Source organism: Podarcis gaigeae (genome assembly GCF_964106915.1).
Source record: "Podarcis gaigeae genome assembly, chromosome: 8".
Lineage (NCBI taxonomy): Eukaryota > Metazoa > Chordata > Lepidosauria > Squamata > Lacertidae > Podarcis > Podarcis gaigeae.
In genome coordinates, this window is record NC_139684.1 from 75,144,318 (window position 1) to 75,169,576 (window position 25,259).

At 45.8% G+C, this 25,259-nt stretch overlaps 1 protein-coding gene across 7 annotated transcripts in view; it reads left to right on the forward strand.

Moving 5' to 3' along the window:
* LOC310851390 (uncharacterized protein) overlaps positions 1–23,741 on the forward strand; it is a gene marked incomplete at its 5' end in the record, with an annotated part of 45,419 nt that extends 21,678 nt beyond the window's left edge. The window contains 4 exons of one of the 7 annotated variants that reach the window (XM_083753734.1): positions 15,315–15,443; positions 18,413–19,108; positions 20,164–20,844; positions 22,090–23,740. In XM_083753734.1, the coding sequence (XP_083609860.1) occupies positions 18,441–19,108; positions 20,164–20,844; positions 22,090–23,278 (2,538 nt within the window). In that variant the 3' untranslated portion in view covers positions 23,279–23,740. Of the gene's footprint in view, positions 1–15,314; positions 15,444–16,450; positions 17,145–18,368; positions 19,109–20,163; positions 20,845–22,089 lie in introns of those variants that run through there. The other 6 variants (XM_083753736.1, XM_083753735.1, XM_083753737.1 and 3 more) reach the window with 6 other exon arrangements.
* Between the last annotated feature and the right edge of the window lie 1,518 nt (positions 23,742–25,259).

The window sequence follows — 25,259 nt, forward strand, 5'->3', positions numbered from 1 at the left end:
AATAGGGAGGAGTGCATGGGAGCCGGCTCCTTGGGGTCAAGGTTCCTTTGCCCCTCCCTAAAATATTTGAGAAGGCTGCCCCCCCCCACGTTAATGGGCATTGCCATTCAAATAGTGTGTGTGTGCTCCATCTTGATTATACAGGGCAGTGCTTACCTGCCCCCCCCATATATTTTATTCAGGTTGACACTCTTGAAGGAGGGTGAGCAAGACTAGAGAGATAGAGAAGTGACTCCGGAGTACACAGGCTTTGAACTTGGCGACTCCCGCCCCCATGTGTGGAGAGGCAGGGGTGCGAGCAGTGAGGTGAGCTGGGCAGTGTCAGGGGCTGAGGCTGGTGCAGGGGCGGAGGAAGGTGGGTGTGGTAGGGGCGGGCTCCCTGGGTATCACCACTGAGGGGGGTGACAAAAAGCCAGGCGGCATTCACGACAGGCCTGCAGCACGCCCAAGCCAAGTGACTCCCTTGGGAGTGCAGCTCCGCCCTGCACCAAACGGTCCACCTGCTGCCTCACCCTCAACTGGAGTGTGGCTGACTGGGAGGAGGCAGGCAGACTCCTTGGTGGTCCTGCAGAGCGTCTTGCCCAGGCTGGCCCTGCCCCATGGGTGGCTGGCCCCACCCCTTGGCCCCGCCCCAGGCGCCCAGTCAACTTGCTCCACCACTGGGCTGGTGTAGCTTCCTGGCCCCGACCCCAAGCGAGTTCTGGGAGAGGCAGAGCTGGTACCTCATGGCCAAATGGGATGGGGCACTGCGGCATGCACAGGGAGGACCAAGTGGCGAGGGAGGCAGCTGGGAGCAGTTGCTGCCCAGCATGCCTTCTTCCCCATCCTGCCTGGGCTGTGGGCAGTGAGAGCTGGCCAGCCAGGGTGCCTGGTGGAGGGTCTCGGCAGCCGATTTTGCACACACACACCCCGCCTGCGCCTCTGGCAGGGCCTCACCTAGCTGTGGCTCTGTGTCCTAAGGAAAATGGGGCATGTTTAGGGAAGCTTTTAATGTTTAATAGATTATTGTATTTTAGTGTTTTGTTGGAAGCCGCCCAGAGTGGTTGGGGGGACCCAGCCAGATGGGCGGGGTAGAAATAAATTATTATTATTATTATTATTATTATTATTATTATTATTATTATTATTATTCCAGGGTCAAATCAGAAACCAGGATGGCTTCTGTAAATCCAGGACTTAAACCTGAAGGGTCAGCTGTGAATGGTGGTGGCTGTAACTGAGAGATGGATGTAGCTGTACAGGAAATTCAAGAGCATTTTTTAAAAGCTATTTACCTAGGACTTTGTAATAACTATAACGTTGCCCGCACCCCAATTTCTGTAAGAATTTGAGTAAGGAGGAGAGGGAGGTCCTGAATAAACTTACCACGGCCAAAGACTTGATCACAAGGGTAACCTCTTTCCTAGAATGCGGTTGCCCACGTACAGTGGTGTCCACAGCATACAAAGAACTAAAACTAAGGAGCTTAAGAACTATCGCCCCATATCTTTGCTTAATGTGGATTATAAAATTTTTGCAGATATTTTGGCTAAAAGACTAAAAAAGGTACTAGTAGAAGAAATCCATAAAGATCAAGCGGGCTTTCTCCCAGGTAGACACTTGTCTGACAATACAAGGAACATAATTAACATTTTAGAAAAACTACAAGTGAATATTAACACCAAAGCTGTTTTGATATTTGTGGACACGGAGAAAGCCTTTGAAAATATTTCTTGGAGTTTCATGAAGAAGAATTTACAGGGGATGGGGGTTGGTCAAGGTTTTGGGAACGGTATAGGTGCAATTTACTCAGAACAAAAGGCTAAATTAATTGTGAATAATGTAGTGACGGAAGAATTTAAGATAGAGAAAGGAACACAACAAGGTTGCCCAATCTCTCCATTGCTTTTTATATCAGTCCTGGAGGTTCTCTTAAACATGATTAGAAGGGACCAATTGGTTAAAGGTATACAAGTTGGAGCTAAACAGTACAAATTGAAAGCATTTGCTGATGATCTGGTATTGACATTACAGGAGCCAGAATCTAGTACTAAAAGAGTACTGGGACTGATCCAAGAATTTGGACAAGTAGCAGGATTTAAGTTGAATAAGATGAAAACCAAGGTTTTAGAGAAAAATCTAACAGTGACTGAGAGAGAGAGGTTTCAGAAGGAGACAGGATTAACACTGGTTAAGAAAGTGAAATACCTAGGGGTAAATATGACTGCCAAGAACGTGAATTTATTTAAGGATAATTATGAGAAATGTTGGATGGAAGTGAAAAAGGATTTAGAAATATGGTCAAATCTGAAGCTATCATTGCTAGGCCGAATTGCTGTGATAAAAATGAATGTATTGCCAAGGATGCTGTTTTTGTTTCAAACATTGCAAATTTTGGATAAAATGGATTGTTTCAAGAAGTGGCCGAGAGATATTTCTAGATTTGTCTGGCAGGGCAAGAAGCCTAGAATAAAATTTAAGATATTAACTGATGCTAAAGAAAGAGGTGGATTTGCCCTGCCTGACTTAAAACTTTATTATGAATCAGCCGCTTTTTGCTGGCTGAGAGAATGGCTGCTTCTGGAAAACACTGACGTGCTGGACCTAGAAGGTTTTAACAATGTATTTGGGTAGCATGCATATTTGTAGTATGATAAGGTCAAAGCACATAAAGCGTTTAAAAACCATATTGTCAGAAGGTAAGGTAAAGGTACCCCTGCCCGTACGGGCCAGTCTTGACAGACTCTGGGGTTGTGCGCCCATCTCACTTAAGAGGCCAGGGGCCAGCGCTGTCCGAAGACACTTCCGGGTCACGTGGCCAGCATGACATCGCTGCTCTGGCGAGCCAGAGCCGCACACGGAAACGCCGTTTACCTTCCCGCTGGTAAGCGGTCCCTATTTATCTACTTGCACCCGGAGGTGCTTTTGAACTGCTAGGTTGGCAGGCGCTGGGACCGAGCAGCGGGAGTGCACCCCGCCACAGGGATTCAAACCGCCGACCTTTCGATCGGCAAGTCCTAGGCGCTGAGGCTTTAACCCACAGCGCCACCTGCGTCCCTTTAATTGCTTTATTTTTTTTTTAAGTGCTTTATTGTCAGAAAAGCACTGCTTAATGTCTGGTTAAGATATAAGGACTTGCTTGAAAATAAAACCCCAAGGTGGTTGTCACCAATGGAAGCGAAGGCTCAGAAAAAGCTCAATATGGAGGCCAAATGGCCGAAATATTGGGAAATTTTGGAACAAGAGGGAGACAGATTAAAACTACAGAGTTGTGAAAATCCAAAAAATAGAGTGCGAGATTGGCTCCATTATTACCAGATAATGGAGGCATATAATTTGGACAAAAAAATTGGCTTCCAGGTGGAAAAATCAAAATTGGAAACAGAACTGCTAGATCCCAAAATTAAGAACTTGTCAAGAATGTATAACTTGCTGTTGAAATGAAATACTCAGGATGAAACGGTGAAATCAGCTATGATTAAATGGGCGCAAGATGTTGGACATAATATTATGATGGCTGACTGGGAACAGTTATGGACCACAGGTATGAAGTTCATGGCATGTGATGCCTTAAGAGATAATATAATGAAAATGATCTACAGGTGGTACATGACACCAGTCAAGCTTGCAAAAAGTTATCATTTGCCCGAAAATAAATGTTGGAAATGCAAAGAAACTGAAGGTACATTCTTTCACCTTTGGTGGACATGCCCAAGGATTAAGACTTTCTGGGAGATGATCTATAATGAAATGAAAAAGGTATTTAAATATACCTTTCTGAAGAAACCAGAGGCCTTTCTCCTGGGCATGGTTGGCCAATTGGTGCCAAAGAAGGTTAGAACTTTCTTTATGTATGCTACAACAGCAGCAAGAATACTTACTGCAAAGTACTGGAAGACACAAGATCTACCCACCCGGGAAGAATGGCAGATGAAGGTGATGGACTACATGGAACTGGCGGAAATGACTGGCAGAATCCGAGACCAGGGAGAAGAGTCGGTGGAGGAAGATTGGAAGAAATTTAAAGACTATCTACAGAAACATTGTAAAATTAATGAATGTTAGAAGGATGTTGGAATGAAGTTATGTGGTTTTAGCAGAAATGTTATAAGGGTTTAGGAAAAAATAGACTGTTAATTGGTGAAAGGAGGGAAAGTAAAGTTACATTATATTAAGATAAATTACAGGACAAAAATTGGAAAAGATGGAAAGGATTTGCTGAAATAGTTAACCGAACTAGAATACAAAAAAGGGAGGTGTGAGGAGGTCAAGGAAACAGCAAATGAAAGATAAGTTATGGGAAGATTAGCTGTTTGTTTTTTTTAATGGATTTTATTTTTCTGTTTTCTTCTTTTTCTTTTCCCCCCCTTATTGTGATGTGTTGTTTTGTTTTTGTTTAATATGGTGTTTTTACTTTTTCTTTTTGTAACCTTTAAAACTTTAATAAAGATAATTTAAAAAACAAACAAAGAACTAAAACTAAGGATAGATCCACACTTTAAAAAACCCGGACTGATACTCATGAGATCACCAAGAGAATCCATTCTTCCTTAGAATTTAATCACATGACGAGAATAGTGAAACGGCATTGCCATATCTTAAAAGATATTCCTGGTTGCGAGGTCCTTCCATGCTTCGGGAAACGATGCACTAGATCCCTTCGAGACATACTGGTACACACTGATCTAAAACCCATACCACAACAACAGACTTTAATAACAGCCCCAAGAGGTTTTTTAAAGTGTGGACACTGCGTTGCATGCAGATACGCACTTCTGGTAAAAGAGTTCACCAACAGTGAGGGCTTAAATTCACCATACAATCATTTGCTACATGTGCTACTGAACGCACTGTCTATGTAATAAAATGCACATGTGGTTTATTATATGTGGGACAAACCACAAGACCAATCAGAACCAGGATATTGTGAAGGGATACAGTTAGGGTTACCCCAGAAAGCCCTAAAAACTGTTTGTGAATCCCCCCCCCCCCAGCCAGGCCTCCCCTTAAGCATTTTAAAAACTGCATTTTCCTCTAAGACAAAAAGCACGAGCTAAGCAGTCCTCTCTGTAACAAAAATGCTGTAACAAACCTACAGCTGAGAACAGTAAAGCTTTTTGCTTCCCAGATCCAAGATAACCTTGTCCTGGTACATTGATTTGCAACATACTTCCGGGAGCAGAGCCAGAGAATGAAAAGCAACATTTCTATGTAAAATCTGTGAAGAGGGAGAGGGAAGGAGGGGGTTTGGAGAACAGGATAAAAACCTGATGTAAAATGCTTTTTGCTGCGGCCTGTCTTTTGTGAACTGAATCACACAGGTGCCTCTGCCCCCCCCCCCCGAATAAAACACTCTTTCTCTGGATTAACCCCTTGGTGTCGTTTGGCTCCTTTTGTCTCTGCGTGGGTGCAACAAAAGGCTACAATTGGAGCATCATTCTAGGATCAGAAATAGAATTTTGGGTGCTCCTCTGGTATCCCATTTCATTCAAAAGTCGCACACTGAGGATGACTGTCAGGGAACTGCCATCGGAAGAACAGGTGGCGGAAAGGCTCCAGGAGAATAGGAGAGACTCTGCAGCAGAAGAGGGAACCAGTAGGGGGGGAGCAGGAGCTCCAAGGGAAAGGGAGTCGGAGGGGAGGCTCTGGGATACTTCCAGTGAGAACAGTGAGGAGGTATCAAGGCCCCCTTTAGGAACCCCCACCCCTCGCCGGAAACTGTCACGCATAGAATCCAGGAGACGCGTTTCCGTTAAGCAGCTTTTATGTTGGAAACGTTTCCGCAGACGCCCACTGTCGGATTCTACCAGCAACTGACGGAGCCATGCCAAAGGGCTCCGCTCAAGGCAGAGCTTTGCTACGCTGAGCAAACTCTGAGGGACCAAGCTTTTTAAGCACAAGCAGCTCATTATCCCATCATAGCAATCCGACAGTCTCTGAAAGCAGCTTGTGCAAGGAGAGGCATCATGAGCAACCCAGCCGGAGCCGGAGAAGGGGAGCAGCTGCAGCCGGTTCAAGCCTGGAAGAAAGGTACAGGATGTTGGAGGTCCAGTTAGCTCTGCAAACGGCTAGGCTTGAGGAGAGGAGGGCTCACGATGCAGAAAAGGGAAAAGCCACCCAACTCTCAAGGAAGGTGCCAGGACTGGTGCAGAAATTTGGGGGTGATCCCAGGAACTATCAAGCCTTTAGGACAGAGATGCAATATGCACTCAATCTGCAGTTTGATGATTTTCCTGATGAGGAATCGAGGGTAGCGTTTGTGATTGGCCATCTCGAAGGGGGGGCGAAACACTGGGTGAGACCCCTAATGGCAGCCAATAATGAGGTCCTAAAGGACACAAGGAAGTTTTTTCGCGCCATGGATCTGATGTTCTCCAGCGAAATTGAGCAGGGAGTGGCACGCAGACAGTTAATGGCATGTAAACAAGGGAGCCGATCTGTCCGTGCGTACTGGACTGAGTTCACCATGTTGATCCATAAATTAAGTTGGGATTTGTCAGCGGAACCGATACAAATGCTGTTCGAAGAAGGATTATCTTCGGCAGTGAAAGACGAACTTTCCCGGGCGCCCAGGGCGGAGTCTATGGACCAGCTGACTAAATCCGCGCTGGCCATAGGAGCACGCCAGGAGGCCAGAGCCTTGGAGAAGCGGGAAGGGAAAGGGGAGCGTTGGAGGGATTTCCGCATTCCAGAGATTCCAGAGCAGCCTTCCCCGCCAGCAGAGCCGATGGAAATTGGAACAGCGCGCGCGCAGTTTCAAACCCCAGTGAAGGGCGGAAGAAGGAGGGAAAAGGCGCCAAGAAATGTTTTCTCTGCCAACAGCCAGGTTACTTTGCCAGAGTTTGTCCGCAAAGAAAGGAATGGCAAGGGATGGCGGGAGCTGTTGGGGAGGAGGTGGAGGGAGCTAAGGAGCAAGTAAAAGCCAACGCCTGGCTGCCACCATCGGGGCACAGCAGCCAGGCCAAGGAACAGTGAATGTGCCCACGCCGGAACCACCAAGACCAGCTCTGGTAATAGAGGTGTTGCTAGAGCTGGCAAACGGACACCCACTAAAGGTTAAAGCGCTATTGGACTCAGGCAGCTCCTGCAACTTTATGAGTAAGGAGTTTGCAGCCGAACACCAGATACAGACTATCCCCTTAAATAACCCTCTGCAGGTGACCACGATTGATGGGAGGGCGCTGTTGGGAGGAGAAGTTAACCAGCAGACTGTCCCCATGGTAATGAGGGTGGCAAGGCACACAGAACTGATAGCGTTTAATATAGCCACCTTGGGGGGAGCGCCCATTATTTTGGGGATGAGCTGGCTAGCGCTGCATGATCTGCTAGTGGGATGGCACCAGAGAGTGGTTTCCTTTGGGTCAGCGCATTGCATGGCACATTGCACGGAGAGGGAGAGCCAAGTAGGCACCCAGGCCACGCTAGCAAGGATGGAAGTAACAGACCAAGGGAGGGTACCACGACAGTATGCCGACTTGGCTAACGTCTTCAGCGAAAGGGAAGCAGATAAACTACCCCCGCACAGACCCTTTGACTGTCAAATCAATTTACTCCCAGGAGCACAATTGCCAGTGGGCAAGCTGTATGCAATGTCAGACAGGGAGATGCAGGAGTTAAGGCAGTTTATAGACAAGAACCTCAAGCATGGGTTCATCAGAGAGTCACGAGCGGTGGGGGGTAGCCCAGTGTTCTTTGTGGACAAAAAAAATACAGATAAACCGAGATTGGTCGTAGATTTCAGGGCCCTAAATGCCGTGTCCGAACCAGTGGCTTTCCCCATGTCCAGAATCGATGACATTCTGACCCGGGTGAGGAAAGGGAAATTTTTTACCAAGCTGGACCTAAGGGGGGCGTACAATCTGATACGTATGAGAAAGGGAGATGAGTGGAAAACCACTATGTTCACCCCTTTAGGGGCCTTTGAATACCTCGTTATGCCCTTCGGCCTCCAGGGGGGGTCGGCCGTTTTTCAATCGTTCATGAATCACGTCCTAGGACCATTGCTTTACAAGAACTGCGCAGCGTTCTTAGATGACGTACTAGTGTACTTAGAGAATGAGGAGCAGCATTAGCGAGATGTACGAGAGGTACTGAGCAAACTGCAAGAAAACCAGCTGTGGGTGAAACTGGAGAAGTGTCAGTTTCACACCAGAGAGGTGGAATTCCTGGGGTACCGGTTGTCAGACAAGGGGTTGGCCATGGATCCTAGCAAGGTTCAAGCGGTACTGGAATGGAAACCACCGAAAACTAAGAAAGACATGCAAAGGTTCTTGGGTTTCGGAAACTTCTATCGGAAGTTCATCAAGAACTTTGCCCACTTAACGGCCCCCATCACGGATTGTCTCAGCAGCAAGAAGAAATTTGTCTGGACGGAAGAAGCGCAGCGAGCGTTCGAAAGCTTAAAGAAGGCGTTTGCTTCGGAAGAACAACTCTTACATGTGGATCTGCAGCAGCCGATGAGAGTGGAGACCGACGCGTCAGACAGAGCGGTGGGCGCCATGCTCCTACAGCCGGGAGAGGATACGTCAGAATGGAGACCGTGTGCCTTCTTCTCGCGGAAGTTGAACAAATCTGAGAGGAACTATACCGTGTACGACAGAGAATTACTCGCCATCCATGAAGCGTTCCGGAGATGGCGACACCTGTTGATTGGGGCGCAACACAAGGTCCAAGTGCGGACAGACCACAAAAATCTAGAATACTGGAGAACGGCCCAAGTACTGAACCAGAGACAAGTAAGATGGGCGCAAGAGTTCTCCAAGTTCAATTTTGAAATTCGCTACGTGCCAGGGCCAGAGAACGTCAGGGCAGACGCTCTCTCCCGAAAACCTGAGTACTTGGAGGGGGAGGGAGCGGTGGAGGAAAGACATATCATCCCCGAGGACCACTGGGTTTGTGGGGCGGCTTTGGTGGGGCAAAGAGAACTGGTGGAGGGTACCGAGAACGATGAATACGCCCAAGAAAAGCTCAGGGAACTCAGGGGAACAGGGGAGAACACAGGGGGTTTTGAGGAAAAGAACGGAAAGTTGTATTACAAAGGGGCACTCTACATACCAGATGGGGAACTAAAAGGCCGAGTGCTCAAACAGTTACACGACAGCCCCACGGCGGGGCACTTCGGGCAGCACAAAACCATGTGGTTGGTTACCAGGGAGTTTTGGTGGCCCAAGGTGAGGGAAGACGTGCGAGAGTATGTCAGGGGATGCGACAGGTGCCAGAGAGCAAAAGGAGAGAGGCTGGCACCAGCGGGGCTATTAGAACCCTTACCCACACCAGAAAGACCATGGGAGATGGTATCCATAGATTTTATGACAGATCTGCCAAAATCCAAAGGAAAAACAGCTGTCATGGTGGTGGTAGATCTATTAACTAAGATGTGCCATTTTATAGCCTGTTCACATGCAGTCACAGCGGAAGAAACCGCAAAGTTGTTTATAAAGCATATTTTCAGGTTGCATGGCGCCCCCTTGAGGGTGGTCAGCGACAGAGGGAAACAATTTACTTCCAGGTTCTGGAAGAAGCTAATGAGCTTGCTGCACGTGGAGGTAAATTTTTCCACCGCCAGACACCCAGAAACAAATGGGCAGGCAGAAAGGGCAAACGGGGTTTTGCAACAATACCTGAGGTGTTATGTAAGGGACAGAGAAAATGATTGGGTAGATAAGTTACCTCTGGCAGAATTTGCCTACAACAACGCGGAGAACGTGTCCACAGGGATGAGTCCCTTTCTGGCAAATTATGGGTGTCATCCCCGGGCATTTCCAGGAGAAGGAGGGGAGAGGTGGAGTGTACTGGCGGCGGAACATTTTGTTGAAGAGATGGAAGCGATCCACCGTCAGCTCCAACTCAACTTAGAGAAAGCCAAAGAAGAATATAAGAAGCAAGCCGACAGAAATAGGAGGGAGGGTGAAACCATAAGGGTGGGAGACCGGGTGTGGCTATCCACCCAAGGACTGCCGTTCAAGGGAGGGTGTAAGAAATTGAGACCCAAACGGTTGGGACCCTTTGAGGTCATACAACAGGTCAACCCAGTAGCATTCAAACTCAGATTGCCCAGTCACATGAAATTGCACCCAGTATTTCACAGGTCATTACTGTCGCCGTACCGAGAGGGACGTGAGTGGGGGGAACGTGAGAGGGAGGTCACCCAGACACCCGTCATAGAAGAGAGAGAACGCAACATGGACGTGGCAGGAATCATTGATTCCAGGTGGAAGGGGAATCAGGTGGAATACTTGGTAGAATGGGAGGGGGAGGAAGAGTCAGAAAATACATGGGTACCGGCAGAGGAAGTCAATGACGAGGTTTTAATAGAAACGTTTCATCGGCGTTTCCCAAGAAAACCGCAGCCCGTGGCACGATTTAGGAGGGAACACTTCGGGACCACCGATGAGGAAGGGGAGTTTGAAGGGTTCCCAGAGTCAGGGGTGGAGGAGGAAGCTGACTCCGACGAAGAAGAGGAAGACGGGGAAGGAGACGGAAAGCCGTGGCTAGAAGTGTTTGAATCCTCTGATGACAAGGAGAGTTCCTTCAGGGGCTTTCCATCCTCACCGCCAGTAGGAGAGGAGGCGTGAGGGGGTGAAGGGGACCCTGGGGGGGAGGTGGATGTCAGGGAACTGCCATCGGAAGAACGGGTGGCGGAAAGGCTCCAGGAGAATAGGAGAGACTCTGCAGCAGAAGAGGGAACCAGTAGGGGGGGAGCAGGAGCTCCAAGGGAAAGGGAGTCGGAGGGGAGGCTCTGGGATACTTCCAGTGAGAACAGTGAGGAGGTATCAAGGCCCCCTTTAGGAACCCCCACCCCTCGCCGAAAACTGTCACGCAGAGAATCCAGGAGACGCGTTTCCGTTAAGCAGCTTTTATGTTGGAAACATTTCCGCAGACGCCCACTGTCGGATTCTACCAGCGACTGACGGAGCCATGCCAAAGGGCTCCGCTCAAGGCAGAGCTTTGCTACGCTGAGCAAACTCTGAGGGACCAAGCTTTTTAAGCACAAGCAGCTCATTATCCCATCATAATGACCCTACATTTTTTTGTACTTTGGACCTATCAAGGACCTCTTGAAAATGCAGGAAGAGTCCTTACACAGAAGGAAAGCAGATTTATTTATTTTACTCAACACTCTACATCGTTTAGGTCTAAATACTGAATTGTATACATGCTTTTTATAATGACATATCCCACACAAGCTATGTCAGGGGTCAGCAACCTTTTTTAGCTGTGGGCCGGTCCACCGTCCCTCAGACCATGGGGTGGGCTAGACTATATTTTGGGGGGAAAAGAAAGAATTCCTATGCCCCACAAATAACCCAGAGATGCATTTTAACCCCTGAGCTATGTGAAACATATACTACATAAGAGCTCTGCCTATGTGCCACCATTGTGGTCATATTCCTTTAAGACTGCATTTAGGTTAATGCCTGTCTCATCATATGGTTTTGCTTATTAAGGGTGTACTGAGATTCATTGGCCATTACTATTGAGAATCGTCCAAGAATCATTGTTTACGTGATCTGTTACACACTTTGATGGTATGCACAACCTCTGTATCTTTTAATGATTGATAACACTGGTCAACAATAAATTTGTTGTCTGTGTTTTTTCAGCTGATTTAGGATGAATCTGATGCGCTGAATCCAAAAATCACGTTGGTTTTGCTCAATCAGGTCAGGTTTTTGAGCTATGGCCACACAGCTGTTTTTTTTTTTTTATATTTTTGTTCACATGTATGCTTGTGTGGAGCATTTTAGAAGAAGTTGGTGGGGGTAAAATGCCTTGTCAAATAATTGTTTTGATTGGAAATGATTATTTTAATGACAAGAAGTATTCATGTCCGATAGTTCTGGGTGATTATGTCGAAAAGGGATCAGTTTGAAGTCATAAAACCTCGAAATCTTCCATAAATTGGGCTTGCAAAGCATAAAGTTGGGGGATCAAAACTAAGTTAATGGGGCAGCCGCCCCATGAAGTATCCTGATCTTCAATCAGCTCGTCGTCCTGTAGCTCATTGTGATGAAATTCCAATGCCTATCTTCGGAGTACTTCCTGACATTTTGTGACGAAGATGCCTCCAGTGTTGAAGGACATGAAGAAGTGGTTCTTGAAGATGATGCTCCACATCCATTTTCCCAAAAGGAGTTGAATGATCTAGTTTGCAACCTCAGCTTGTCAAAGGACTCTGCCGAACTGTTGGCATCCAGATTGAAGGAAAAAACCTCCTCTCTGACAGTGCTCGCATCAGCTTCTTAGGCAACAGGCATCAAAAGTACCTCCGTTTTTTCTCGGAAGAGAAGGACTTGGTGTACTGTGCAGATATTGCGCAGCTTCTGCTCAAGCTTGGAGTGCCACAGTACGAACCCAAAGATTGGAGACTGTTCATTGACAGCAGCAAGCGATCACTGAAATGTGTTCTGCTACACAACGGCAACCAGTTTGCCTCTATACCCCTGGCTCACTCGAGTACACTGAAGGAGAACTATGAAGCGGTGAAGTATGTGCTGGAGAAAATTGGTTATGATCAGCATAAGTGGTTTATTTGTGTTGACCTGAAGATGGTGAACTTTTTGTTGGGACAACAGTCTGGCTTCACCAAGTACCCATGTTTTCTGTGCATGTGGGATAGTAGGGACTGTGCTCAGCATTACACGAAGAAGGACTGGCCTGTGCGGGAGGAATTGGTGCCTTGCAAAGAAAGGAACGTCATCAACGACCCTCTGGTGGACAGAGACAGAATACAGTGGTGCCTCGCAAGACGAAATTAATCCGTTCTGCGAGTCTCTTCGTCTAGCGGTTTTTTTGTCTTGCGAAGCAAGCCCATTGACGGCTTAGTGGATTAGCGCTATTAGCGCCATTAGCGGCTTATCGGCTTAGCGGATAAGCAGATAAGCGGTTTAGCAGCTTAGAAAAAGGGGGGGAAAGGAAAAAAAAACCCCGCAGGAACTCACAAGACATTTTCGTCTTGCGAAGCAAGCCCATAGGAAATTCATTTTGCGAAGCACCTCCAAAACGGAAAACCCTTTCGTCTAGCGGGTTTTCCGTCTTGCGAGGCATTCGTCTTGCGGGGCACCACTGTACTCTTCCCACCGCTGCACATCAAGCTCGGCTTAATCAAGCAGTTCACCAAGGCTCTGGACAATGATGGTGACTGCTTCATTTACTTGTGCCAGGCTTTTCCAGGATTGACCATGGAGAAGTTGAAAGCTGGCATCTTTGACGGTCCTCAGATCTGTCAGATCATCAGAGATCCAAAGTTCGGAAACTCAATGAACGAAGTGGAACTGGAAGCGTGGAAGGCATTTGTTCTGGTAGTGAATAGCTTTCTTGGCAACAATAAGGCCAGAAACTACGCAGAACTTGTCAACAACATGCTGAATGCTTTCAGAAACCTGGGCTGCAACATGAGCGTCAAGATGCACTACCTATTTTCACATATGGACCGGTTTCCTGAGAACCTGGGTTCAATGAGTGACGGGCAGGGGGAGAGATTCCATCAGGACATGAAAGAGATGGAGACCAGGTATCAGGGTCGCTGGGATGCAGTCATGATGGCTGACTACTGTTGGACTCTGAAGAGAGATCTCCATGCTGCTGAGCATTCCAGGAGTTCCAAGAAACAGAAGTTCAAGCCCTGAAGTTTGAAAAATGGTGAAGCAACATGCAATTTATGTGTACTTACCTTTATCAATGCCCACCATTCAGTTTACAGAAAACCTGACCTGATGGAGAGAAACGGAAACATGTATTAAGAAAGGAAGAAATGTATCTACATTGGATTTAATTAAATAGGTTTGTTGCAGGAATTTATGTATATGTTGGGGGGGGGGTTGCCCCTACAGCAGATATCATGCAAGTGCAGCCCACTACCAAAATCAGCACAATCGCTTTTGTGACTTTTGTGATTTGTCTCCACAAAACACTTCATCACAGTTTCTTCCTATCTATTCAAAGGGCCTTTGCTGCACGATACCAAATGTAACAATTCACTGATAAATGTACTGGCTCACTGGGAAAACTTCAGAAATTCATATAGACATGTGAACTCAGCTACTCAGCAGCCCGTCTGCCTGAGTGATAATCCTTGGTATCCTGACACCTGAGTGCCAGACAGGTAGCCATTTCAGAAATAACAAACCCAGATGAAGACAAAAGGACCTTAAAGACCAACTAAGTTAGTTCTAGGTATGAGCTTTCGTGTGCATGCACACTTCTTCAGATACACAAGTGTGCATGCACACGAAAGCTCATACCTAGAACTAACTTAGTTGGTCTTTAAGGTGCTACTGGAATGAATTTTTTGTTTTGACTATGGCAGACCAACACGGCTACCTATCTGTAACTGAAGACAAAAGGGTGTGATTAACTTGGCTGGGAAATGGGGAAATCTAAATTTTGTTACACTTGATGGGTGATTGGTGGAGGGCAAGGAGAACCATGGGGCAGGGTCCAGGATGCTTTGATTACTGCCACCAGACCTCTCCTTTCATGATGTAACCGTGATGTATGAGTGATGTAGTGGGGGGGGGAATAACATGGGGATTAGCAGCTAATAAAAGCTTGGGGGCTCTTTAGTTTGGGGCTTCCATCTTGTTCCACCTTGTGGCAGGTGGGAGTCCTGTGGCGACAGTCTTCAATAAAGACCAAGCCTACTGGCTGCTGTTTTGCTCTGGTATACCTGGCTGGTGTCCTTGGTTTTTTTTGTCCAAGGGAGCCCTCAGATTTCTCCGTTAACAGGTTATATGCCTTGCTTTAGGACTGTATATGGCGTATATTCTGGACTTGATTCGTATGTTAGGAAGTAACCAGTAAAACATTTGTTACGAACATTACCATTCAGCCTGTTGCGCTCCATATGTTGTTGTAATTGCATCTGCGTAACAAGGTATTGTATTTGTTTTGGTCTGCAAAGCCAGTTTGTCGTGCAGACTCTAAAGCCGCTCAGCTCTAAAGCCGCTCAGCACCACATATCAGAATGTTTCAAAAAAATTAAACTATTTCCTCTAAGATGCCCCAAATCCCCACAGCTTTAGAGCCCTTCCACTTTTCGCAGCCTATCAGTGTAACAATGCAAAAGCCGACAACAAGGAAGCCGTCAAGGAATAATATCTGGATTGTGTGGACATGCAGACAACTCGGCTGCTGCTGAGACTGACACAGAGGCGACAACAACAGAGATGAAGTCCACTGATGCTTCAAGTTTCACTAGGCATCCTTCGGGACTTCCCAGGAAAGGCAGAATCTCGTCTATCAAGTGGCTGCTCGGTGCTCCCCCTAGCGGGGAATGCTGCTTTTGCTATTTGCTGCCATCGGGAAATAGGCGATTCGCTCGCAACTTCGCTTTCGTTTTTAGCTTTTAGTAGTGCGACGAGCAGGAGGTAGAGGGAATAAAAGAGAAGAGAGTTGGAACGAGAAAAGAAAAGAGACCGAGGAGTGGACTGAGGTTTGCTGTAAAAAAATCGGGCGCGCAGCAGGTGAGGAGCTGAACTTTTCTCTTGCGATTATGATGATTTCCGTTTCTTTTTGAGCTTGATCGACTCTGAGCTCCTTGCTAGGCGGGTGGGGCGGCCAGAGTTGTTTATTATTACCATTATTAATGTTGGAGACGGCTGCCCTTCTTCCCTGCTACAAAGGGAATAAATTACATGCCTTCACTATTGAGCTAGTGCTACTATAAGAACTTTAAGTAACTGCTCTGAAACCAACCCAGATCTCCCTCTCAAACGATGCTGCGTTTTAATTTGACATACTATCCTTCTTTAGCTGCTAGGAAGCTGCCCTCCTCCTTCTCCTCCTCTTGGCGCCTGCCTCCTTTCCTTTCCTTTGGGTTGACACAGTGGAGAGATAAGCTCTTCGGAAGCTGTCCACATAGTCGCTGTCCCGTCCTTCATCTTTCTCTGTTCCTCTTCCCTGTTTACTAAAAACATTTGCAAACATCCTCTGGGACTTGCAGGGCTTCCTTTTCCCCTGCACTCACACATATTCTGGTGCTCAAAGGCTGTTTGTTTTTTGGAGTGCACTAGGAAACAAAATGTGTAGTTGGCAGCAGTGGTGTACCGTGGGTTGGCAGCACCCCCAGAGAGGAATTCTGGGCCGGGCTATGCTGGGGTCAGCCCTTCCATGCCTGCCCCCACCTGTCTCTGCCCCCACGTGTCTGCCCCCCCCTACCGTCGCTCGCTCACTTGCCTGCCACCCCCCATCTCCCCGCCTAACTCACACGCTGTCTCCGCTGCCGCAAGTCCTCTACCAAAGCCTGCCACTTGTGCCAAGGCCACTGATGTACTTCCTTTCTGAAGCAGGCCAGCTGCTGCAATGGAGGCCTGGTGGAGGCGGAGGCGCCTTGCGGTGACGGCGGATGGAATGAGACATCACCTGTGTGGGGCAGTCTGGTTGTGCCTACACAAAATTTTGCACCCGGGGCAACCACCCCTCTGGCCCTCTGCACGTTCTCTTGACTGCTGGGGAAGGCTTTTGGTGCTTGCTTAGCTTCTGCTAGTCTGGCTTGAGAGATTTCTGTTTGTTTTTGTTTTCCAAATGGTTTACAATGAAGAGAAAACAGAGCCACCCAGTCTAGGTTTTGCTTTTTCAGAAATCAGCCGTTTGAGCAGAGCTGTGTGCTGGCAAGCAGCCAGGAATTATCAGCAATGGAACGTTTGGTCTGAAATACATTGCTGCGCCAGTCTGCTGTTTGTGGATCATAATACATTGGCTTAATGCATCTCCCTCCTCATCCCCATGAAGTTCCACACATAGCCCCTTCCCCAGACTTGGATCTTGGCTTCTGGAAGGTCCCAGTCAGAACCAAACTACATTTCAAGTTGCTTTGTCACATTGTTGTTGTTGTTGTTGTTCAGACCCATGTAAATGTCAGAACAGAAGAGTTTTGCTGGATCAGGCCAATGGCCCACCAAGGCCAGGCTCATATTCTCAGAACAGAATTCAGTTCACTGTGAAACCACTCTGCCTCGCTTCCTTGTTGGCTGTTATTCATAGTTCGGGAGGCAGAGGGAAGCGAAGCCTGCTTTCACTGTCACTGTAAAAAAAATTATTTCAAAGCGTGCCATGTACCAGATACGTTTTTCTAGATGAAAGAGAAAGCAATCGTCTCAAACAGCTGTCCAACTTGTCACTGTAAGGGAGTTGCTGTTTTTCCAAAGAGCTACGGGCTGCCAATGGTAAACAATTTTAATTTGCTGATTGTAAAAGTATTTCTATGCTGCCTTTCAGCTCTCAATGGAGCTCCCCCCTAATTACTGTATTGTTTGCTCTATAAGACTCACTTTTCCCCTCCAAAAAAGTAAGGGGAAATGTATGTGCGTCTTATGGAGCGAATGCAGGCTGCGCAGCTATCACAGAAGCCAGAACAGCAAGAGGGATTGCTGCTTTCACTGCACAGCAATCCCTCTTGCTGTTCTGGCTTCTGAGATTCAGATTTTTTTTTTTCTTGTTTTCCTCCTCCAAAAACTAAGTGCGTCTTGTGGTCTGGTGCGTCTTATAGAGCGAAAAATACGGTAATTCTGTTACTTTCTTTGCTCACTTTCCCATACTTCAACCGTTCCTACTATTCAGCAGTGTATTCAGCAGTGAACGTATATTTGAAAGGAGCACAATCAAATATACAGTGGAAGAGTGCTCCCCCCCCCTTTAAAAAGGTTTAGGGGTACTCTCATTTTGACTCAAGAAAATCACCATTTTATAGTTCAAATGGGAAAAAATAAATACAGTAAATGGACAAAAGTACAAAGATTCAGAAAATGTTTAGGGGTATGCGTACTCCCAGAAGAAAGCACTGCAGTGGAACCTTGGTTCTCAAACTTAATCCATTCTGGAAGTCAGTTCGACTCTCGAAACCGTTTGAAATCAAGGCACGGCTTCCGATTGGCTGCAGGAGCTTCCTGCACTCTAGCAGAAGCCGTGTCAGACATTTGGCTTCTGAAAAACATTTGGAAGCCCTAACACTTACTTCCAGGTTTGCAGCATTCGGGAGCCGATTTGTTCGACAGCTAAGCAGTTCGGAAACCAAGGCACCCCTGTATATCAGAGTTTCTCTCTCCAGGAGAAACCCTCACCAGGACAGGAAGTCCAATTTATGCAGTTTGAAAGCTTCTCATCAAAGCATTGCAGCCATTTCAGGAGCTTAGGCAGGAAAACAGAGGCAGATGAAGCTGAACAGGAATTTCAACAGCATTTGTTGAAGCTATTTACTTAAGATGTTGTAATAACTATAATGTTGCCTGCACCCCAATTTCTGTTTGGTAAGAGATTCCTGGGGTTCCAGTGCTTACCCAGAACATGACTTCCTTTGAATGCTCAATGGAGTTAAACACTAATGTGAGTAGTTTGAACTGGGCCTTGAACTGAACTGGCAACCGATCCAGCTGTTTTAAAAGAGGAGTTAGATGCGGAAGGCATTAACTGCTGCAATATTTCTGTTCTTGTTTAGGTGTGATAAATCTCAGAGAAGAGCAGCCATGGCTTGTAAGAGCAGCAAACAAGACACATTAGCTCAAATGAATCAGCCATCTGGCAAACGTACCCTTGATATCGCCATCGTAGGGGACTCAGGTGTCGGCAAATCATCCCTCGTCAATGCCCTGCGAAATATGGCAGATGATGAGCTTGGTGCAGCTGCAGTCGATGTGATGAAAGGTACTAGGGAACCAATGGGGTACTTGCACCCCCAATATCCAGATGTAACCCTTTGGGATCTACCAGGGATTCAACCACCTCTGTTTCCGGCAGAGAGATACATAAAGGATATGGATTTTAAAAAGTACGATTACTTCATCCTTGTTGGCGAAAGAAGATTGACTGATGATGCCATCGTGCTGGCCCGTGAAATTCAGAAAACAAACAAGGGTTTTTTCTATGTGTGCACCAAAGTGGATGTTATGATATTTGCTGAAAGCAGGAAACCAAGCTTCAATGAGGAGAAAACCCTTGAGCAAATAAGGAAAGATTGCTGTGAATGTCTGGCAAAGGCCGGGGAGTCACCTCCAAGGGTTTTTCTCATCTCAAGGTGGGATTTGAGCATGTACGATTTCCCCCTCCTGCAGAGGACTCTGCAAGATGAATGTATTGATCTCCAGAGGCATGCCCTACTACCACCCCAGGACCCAGGAAGGAAGATACACAATAAGTATGTTGGTTTCAGCTGAAGCCAAACTTTATTCAATGCAATATGAAAGCAAACATGTTCTTTTTTCTGTGTTGTTGTGGCTGTACCCATATATAAGGATGTAGAGACTATATCTCCCCTCACTTTCCTCCTTTAGTTGACTGTACCCCACTCCAGCTCCTGGCATCAAGCAGTAAAATAATAATAATAATAAAATAATAATAAAATAATAATAATAATAATAATAATAATAATAATAATAATAATAATAATAATAATAATAATGTTATTTATACCCCACCCCTGGTTTCCCCAGAGTCTTGCTCTCTTGCACAAAGACCTTAACAGTGAGGTGGGAAGGGTGCAATGGAAGCAACTGAACTGATAAGCCTTGCATTGCATGAGTCAGGCCTCTATGAAGTGGGCTATCCATTTCAATTTCCCCGAATCCGATATTGTATGTTAGGTGTAAAGAACGTTTGGCCCTGCAGATATCACTGAACTACAACTCCCATCTTCCTTGCCCATTGGCCATGCCTGCTGGGGCTGATGGGAACTGTAATTCAGCAACATTTGCTGCTCGTAGCACTAAGCTGTGCCCACCCTTTTCCCTTATAATGGGGTGGCAGTAGGTGTTTCCTTGTTGGATCAATGTCTTCACTTCCCTACTCATGTGTGGCCACTGCTGTGGCACCTTTCAACTGCAGGTATTTGTGGGGCAGTCTTTAGGAAAGGAGTCAGTCTTTCATATACCATATTTTTTGCTCTATAAGACTCACTTTTTCCCTCCTTAAAAGTAAGGGGAAATGTGTGTGCGTCTTATGGAGCGAATGCAGGCTGCGCAGCGATCCCTCTTGCTGTTCTGGCTTCTGAGATTCAAAATATATTTTTTCTTGTTTTCCTCCTCCAAAAACTAGGTGCGTCTTGTGGTCTGGTGCGTCTTATAGAGCGAAAAATACAGTATTTGTTTATTTAGGACTTTAATATGAGCCATTTGGACTGGGCCTACAGCTATTTTAAGCAGGAGCTTTATGTAAGAAGGAGTTAACCATTGCTATATTTCTGTTCTTACTTAGACCTGATGAATGTCCCGGAGGAGCAGCTATGGGTGCTAACAGCTCCCGGTCAGACACATCAGCTCAAAGAGAACACCCACCAGGCAAAAGCAGCCTGGACGTTGCCATCACAGGGGGGCCAGGTGTCGGCAAATCATCCCTGGTCAATGCCCTGCGCAATATGGCAGACAATGAGGAGGATGCTGCCGTGGTTGATATGATACAAGGTACTAAGGAACTCAAAGGGTACCTGTGCCCCAGCTACCCCGACGTAACTCTCTGGGATCTGCCAGCAATCGGAACGCATGAGTTTGAAGCAGAGAAATACGTAAAAGAGATGGATTTCAACAAGTACGATTTCTTCATCATTGTTAGTGAAATAAGCTTCACCGAGCACGATGCCATGCTGGCTCGTGAAATTTGGAAAAGAAAGAAGAGGTTTCTCTATGTGCGTACCAAAGTGGATGTCAGTATAGCTGACGAAAAAAGAAACCCACACTTCACGGAGGACAAAACCCTTAAGGAAATAAGGAACTACTACTGTGAAAATCTGGCAAAGGCCGGGGAGTCGTCTCCAAGGGTTTTTCTTATCTCAAATTGGGATTTGAGCATGTATGATTTCCCCCTCCTGCAAAGGACTCTGCAAGATGAATTTATTGATCTCAAGAGGCATGCCTTAGTACTAAGCCAGATACTCGATAGGTACGTTTGGTTCAGCTTAGGCCATTTATGTCACCATCTGATGCTCCTCAATTCTTTCCAAGCCTCTGGCAAGGCTCCTGCCATTTATGCCGGCAGGGGGTAGAGCACAAAGCAAACTGTGTCTGGAGGTTTCAGTTGCAGGAGGTGAATCCCTTCTCTTTGTCAGGGTCCTCCCTGACTCAAACAATACATATAAATAATAAATTATTATTATTATTATCTTTGGAGTAATGGCACCCTGTACAGAACCTTAGTAAGGAACTTAGCTGTCTTATGTTGAGTCAGACCATTTATTGAGCTAGACCTTGTATTGGCTACACGGACTGGCAGCAGCTCTCCAGGGTTTCAGAAAGGGCATGTTCCCAGCCCAAACCGGAGGTGCCAGTGATTGAACCTGAGATCGCCTGCATTTGAAGCAGATGCTCTGCCACCGAGCTATATGCCCTTCCCATATAAATGAGGATATAAATGAGGAACACACAATGGTTCTAAGGCAGCCTGAAGTTGCGAGGTTGCTGCCTCGCTTGCCCCTCCTCAGTAAGGGTATCCTGTTAAAAGGATCTGGGGTGTGAATCCTGTCCGAAGCCTGGACATGAGTCCCCTATGGGGACTCCTCAGGGTGCCACTATCTAATGTAAGTTATAGGGCACCCCCTTTTGGTGGTTTATCCTTCTGTGGATTCCCTGCAGATGGGCGAGAGTCAAGATACCGCCTGGCTTCACCCCAATGCCTGAGCCAAACCACTCACATCTGTAACCAATAAAGTTGTGGCCTATTTGAACCCATAAACCAAAATATTCCATGTCAGTGTGATTTATTGTTCTCCTGGGAACTTTGTGGCTCAGGTGCCTTGGCATGCAATAACCTCCATCAGTACTACTCTTACGTACATCAGTTCACCTCCATGCAGCTACAGTGGTGCCTCGCAAGATGAAATTAATTCGTTCCGCGAGTCTTTTCGTCTTGCGATGTTTTTCGTCTTGCGAAGCACGGTCCGTCGCAACAGCGCCTCTTCAAGCGGCTTTAAGAAAAAAGCGAACAAACTCGCAAGATGTTTTCGTCTTGCAAAGCAAGCCCATAGGGAAAATCGTCTTGCGAAGCAACGCAAAAACCAAAAAACCCTTTCATCTTGCGCACTTTTCGTCTTGAGAGGCATTCGTCTTGCGGGGCACCACTGTACATCTAGGTTGTCAAAGAAAAATATGTAGTATTTTTTAATATTGAAAATGCTTTTTTCTTTCCTAGATCAAGTGATTCATCTAGAATAGCCAAGGTGTGTGACATCTCAACTTTTATTGCTGACTTGGGAAATATGAAGGCTGTTTTAAGACAAAGAAATCTCCCAGATGTGGTAGCCCAGATTCGGCAAGAGTTAGATTTGCTAAGCAATGTCACACTTGACATTGCCATCACAGGGCATACAGGTACTGGCAAATCTTCTCTTGTCAATGCCTTGCGGGGTATGCCAGATTTTGGAGAGGGCTCAGCTGAGACGGGGGTGAAACAGACAACCATGTTTGCGACAAAATATCAGCACCCGAAGTTCCCCAAGGTGACACTATGGGATCTACCAGGAATTGGAACGGATGAATTCAAAGCAGATGAGTATCTGGAGAAGGTAGATTTTAGTAAATACGATTTCTTTATCATCGCTTCAGAACGTTTTACAGAGAGTGACACCCAGCTGGCTCGTGAGATTCAGAAAATGAAAAAGAAGTTTTACTATGTGCACCCTAAAATTAATCTTAGCATGGCTGCTGAAAGAAGGAAACCCAACTTCAATGAAATGGAGACACTTGAGGACTTAAGGCAAGATTGTTGTGATAAACTGAGAAAACTGGGAGAGGCTTCTCCAAAGGTTTTTCTGATATCAAATTGGGATTTGAGCATGTATGATTTCCCCATTCTGCAAGAAACAATGCAGAAGGAACTGAATCATCTCAAAAGACACACCCTCCTTCTCTCAATGCCAACTTTCTCAAGAGATATCCTGGAGAAGAAGAAATGTGAGATGAGGAAACTTATATGGAAGCAGGCCCTTGTGTCTTCCTATTTTGGCTGTGTGACTCGGTTAGCTCTCAAATTACCTTGGCATATTTCCTTCTTGGTGACAACACTCAAAAAGTTCTGCATGGCTTTTGGGTTGGATGAAGAGTCCCTGCGCAGTCTTGCAAACCGGGTTGGTAAACGTCCAAGTGAGCTGAAATCAGTTATTAAGAAGTCTCCACTGGCTAATGAGATCAGCAAAGAATTTGTACTTGATCTATTGGCCAAGAGTAAAGCACCGACAGTGCTAGAACAGATTGTTGAGTTCATACCTGTGTTGGGCAGTTCCACTATTTCTTTCAAAACCATCTACTACATGCTGCAATGCTTTCTGCAAGATGTCGAGGAAGATGCGGAGAATGTTCGTGCAAAAGCCTCTGAGCGCTGAAAGTCCCAAATAAAGACCAGACACCTATCTATTGTGTTTAGAGATCTGCTAGTAACATGGAATCCGCAAAATCAAGGTTTTTGGGGGGAGGAAATGGTTTTGCAAGTAAAATTCTTTATATGCTTTTCCTGTTTATATTGTTAAATTCCTTTGGGTATTTCATGGAAGTGAAAAGAGATAAAGAAAACAATAGAAGCTGCAGAGTTCATGGGGAGTTCTTGGCTGTGAGTGCCATGAGCACTTGAAAAATCAGGGTCCTGAACTTAGGTGATCTATACATATAAAGAACAGAGGAACTTTAAGGTGAAGGACATATCAAGGAGATTTTGCATTAGCCTCTAAGAATAAAGGGGCCCTTGAATGTCCTTTTTTATCAGTTGATTGGTGCTCATGATATTCTTGGGGCTATACTATATAGTACATAGTACATAGTACATAGTACATAGTACATAGTATATACTATATACTATATACTATATACTACACTATATACTATATACTATATACTATATACTATATACTATACTATACTATACTATACTATACTATACTATACTATACTATAGTTTATATATGTTTTGGGGCTGCTATACTACTTCCTTTCTGATCAGTGCCCTTCCTGTAACTTCATGTTAAAATCCCATAACTTTCCAAACCACAAATGTTTGGGGTGTTTGCTTTATTTTTGTCCCACTTTTCTTGTGCTCCAGCCCTTCTGGATGATGCGGTAGTATTGGGAAAACATGATGTAACAACTCATAAAGCAGAACAAATGCACCACTAATGCACTGATATACTATTACTGTGTCTATAATAAGTTGCAGAACTCACCCACAACAAAACGCCAGTTTGTAGGGGCCCTAACCTGTCTTACATTACTATTTGCATAGATGTGCGATAGAGTGTTGCGTCACACAGAGCTCTGAGTGGGTCCATATTGGCAGGCACTCATCTTGGAAGAGAATGTGCTGAATGGGGGCCAACACCCAGGTTGGAAAGCTGTTCACTTCTTCAGAACAGGGCTGGGGACTCTCCGATGTTTGATCACACCAAAACAAAGCCCAGATTTTGGACTGGATTAAGAAGAAGAACCACAGTCCAGTGGGAGGCCAACACTCTGTCTATTTGCTCTGGTTATGCCACCAATTCCTTCTGTAAATTGCCCTTGCAACAGAAACTTCAGTATTTGGTGGGAAAGCAGTAGTTTGTTTTCTGTATAGGACTAGATGAGGTTTAGTGAGCTAGAGTATTTATCTGTGTGCTATGTATTACGAGCATGTAGTAATAAACTTGCATACTGAATGAAATTTTCCTTGTTTCGAGAATCGCTTCTTCATCTTTCCAGCCAATCCTGAAACTAAGGACCCTCCAGATGTTGTTAGATTACAACTCCTATCAGCCTCAGACATTATGGCCAGAGATCTGGGAGGGAGGAAGCAAGCAGCCATGAATGGTGTAGCAATGGTGTAGCACCCTGCTTGTGGATAACGCTTAGCTGGAATGAAATATTCAACGCAGCAATAGAGAAATTAAAATAATAATTTATTTGTCAGACAAATAAATGATAGAAACAGTGGTATATGGTTACCAAAGCTCTGCCCACTCCAGCACTTATATTTCCTCAGCCCAGCCCCCTTGCTCCTCCTTTGGCTGCCTCTGTCCAATCAGCCTGGTTTAAATTACTATTAGCTGTTTGCTAGAACCAATCATAAAAGATACACCCATTTCCTATTACCTTTTATGGGAGACAAAGAGCTATATTTCCTTCTATCCATAAATGGCAGACAAGTAGCCATATATCTTACATTTGCCTCGACAAGGCACCTTAATTACCAGATCACCTTTTGCCCCTATTGCCCCTGCATTCCAAAACAAATGGCTAAAACAAATGGCTCATGGTATTAAATTCTACCTAAACAGAGATCTTGGGTTCACATTCTCACACACCATCAATGAAACAAGAATCTAACATAAGAATCTA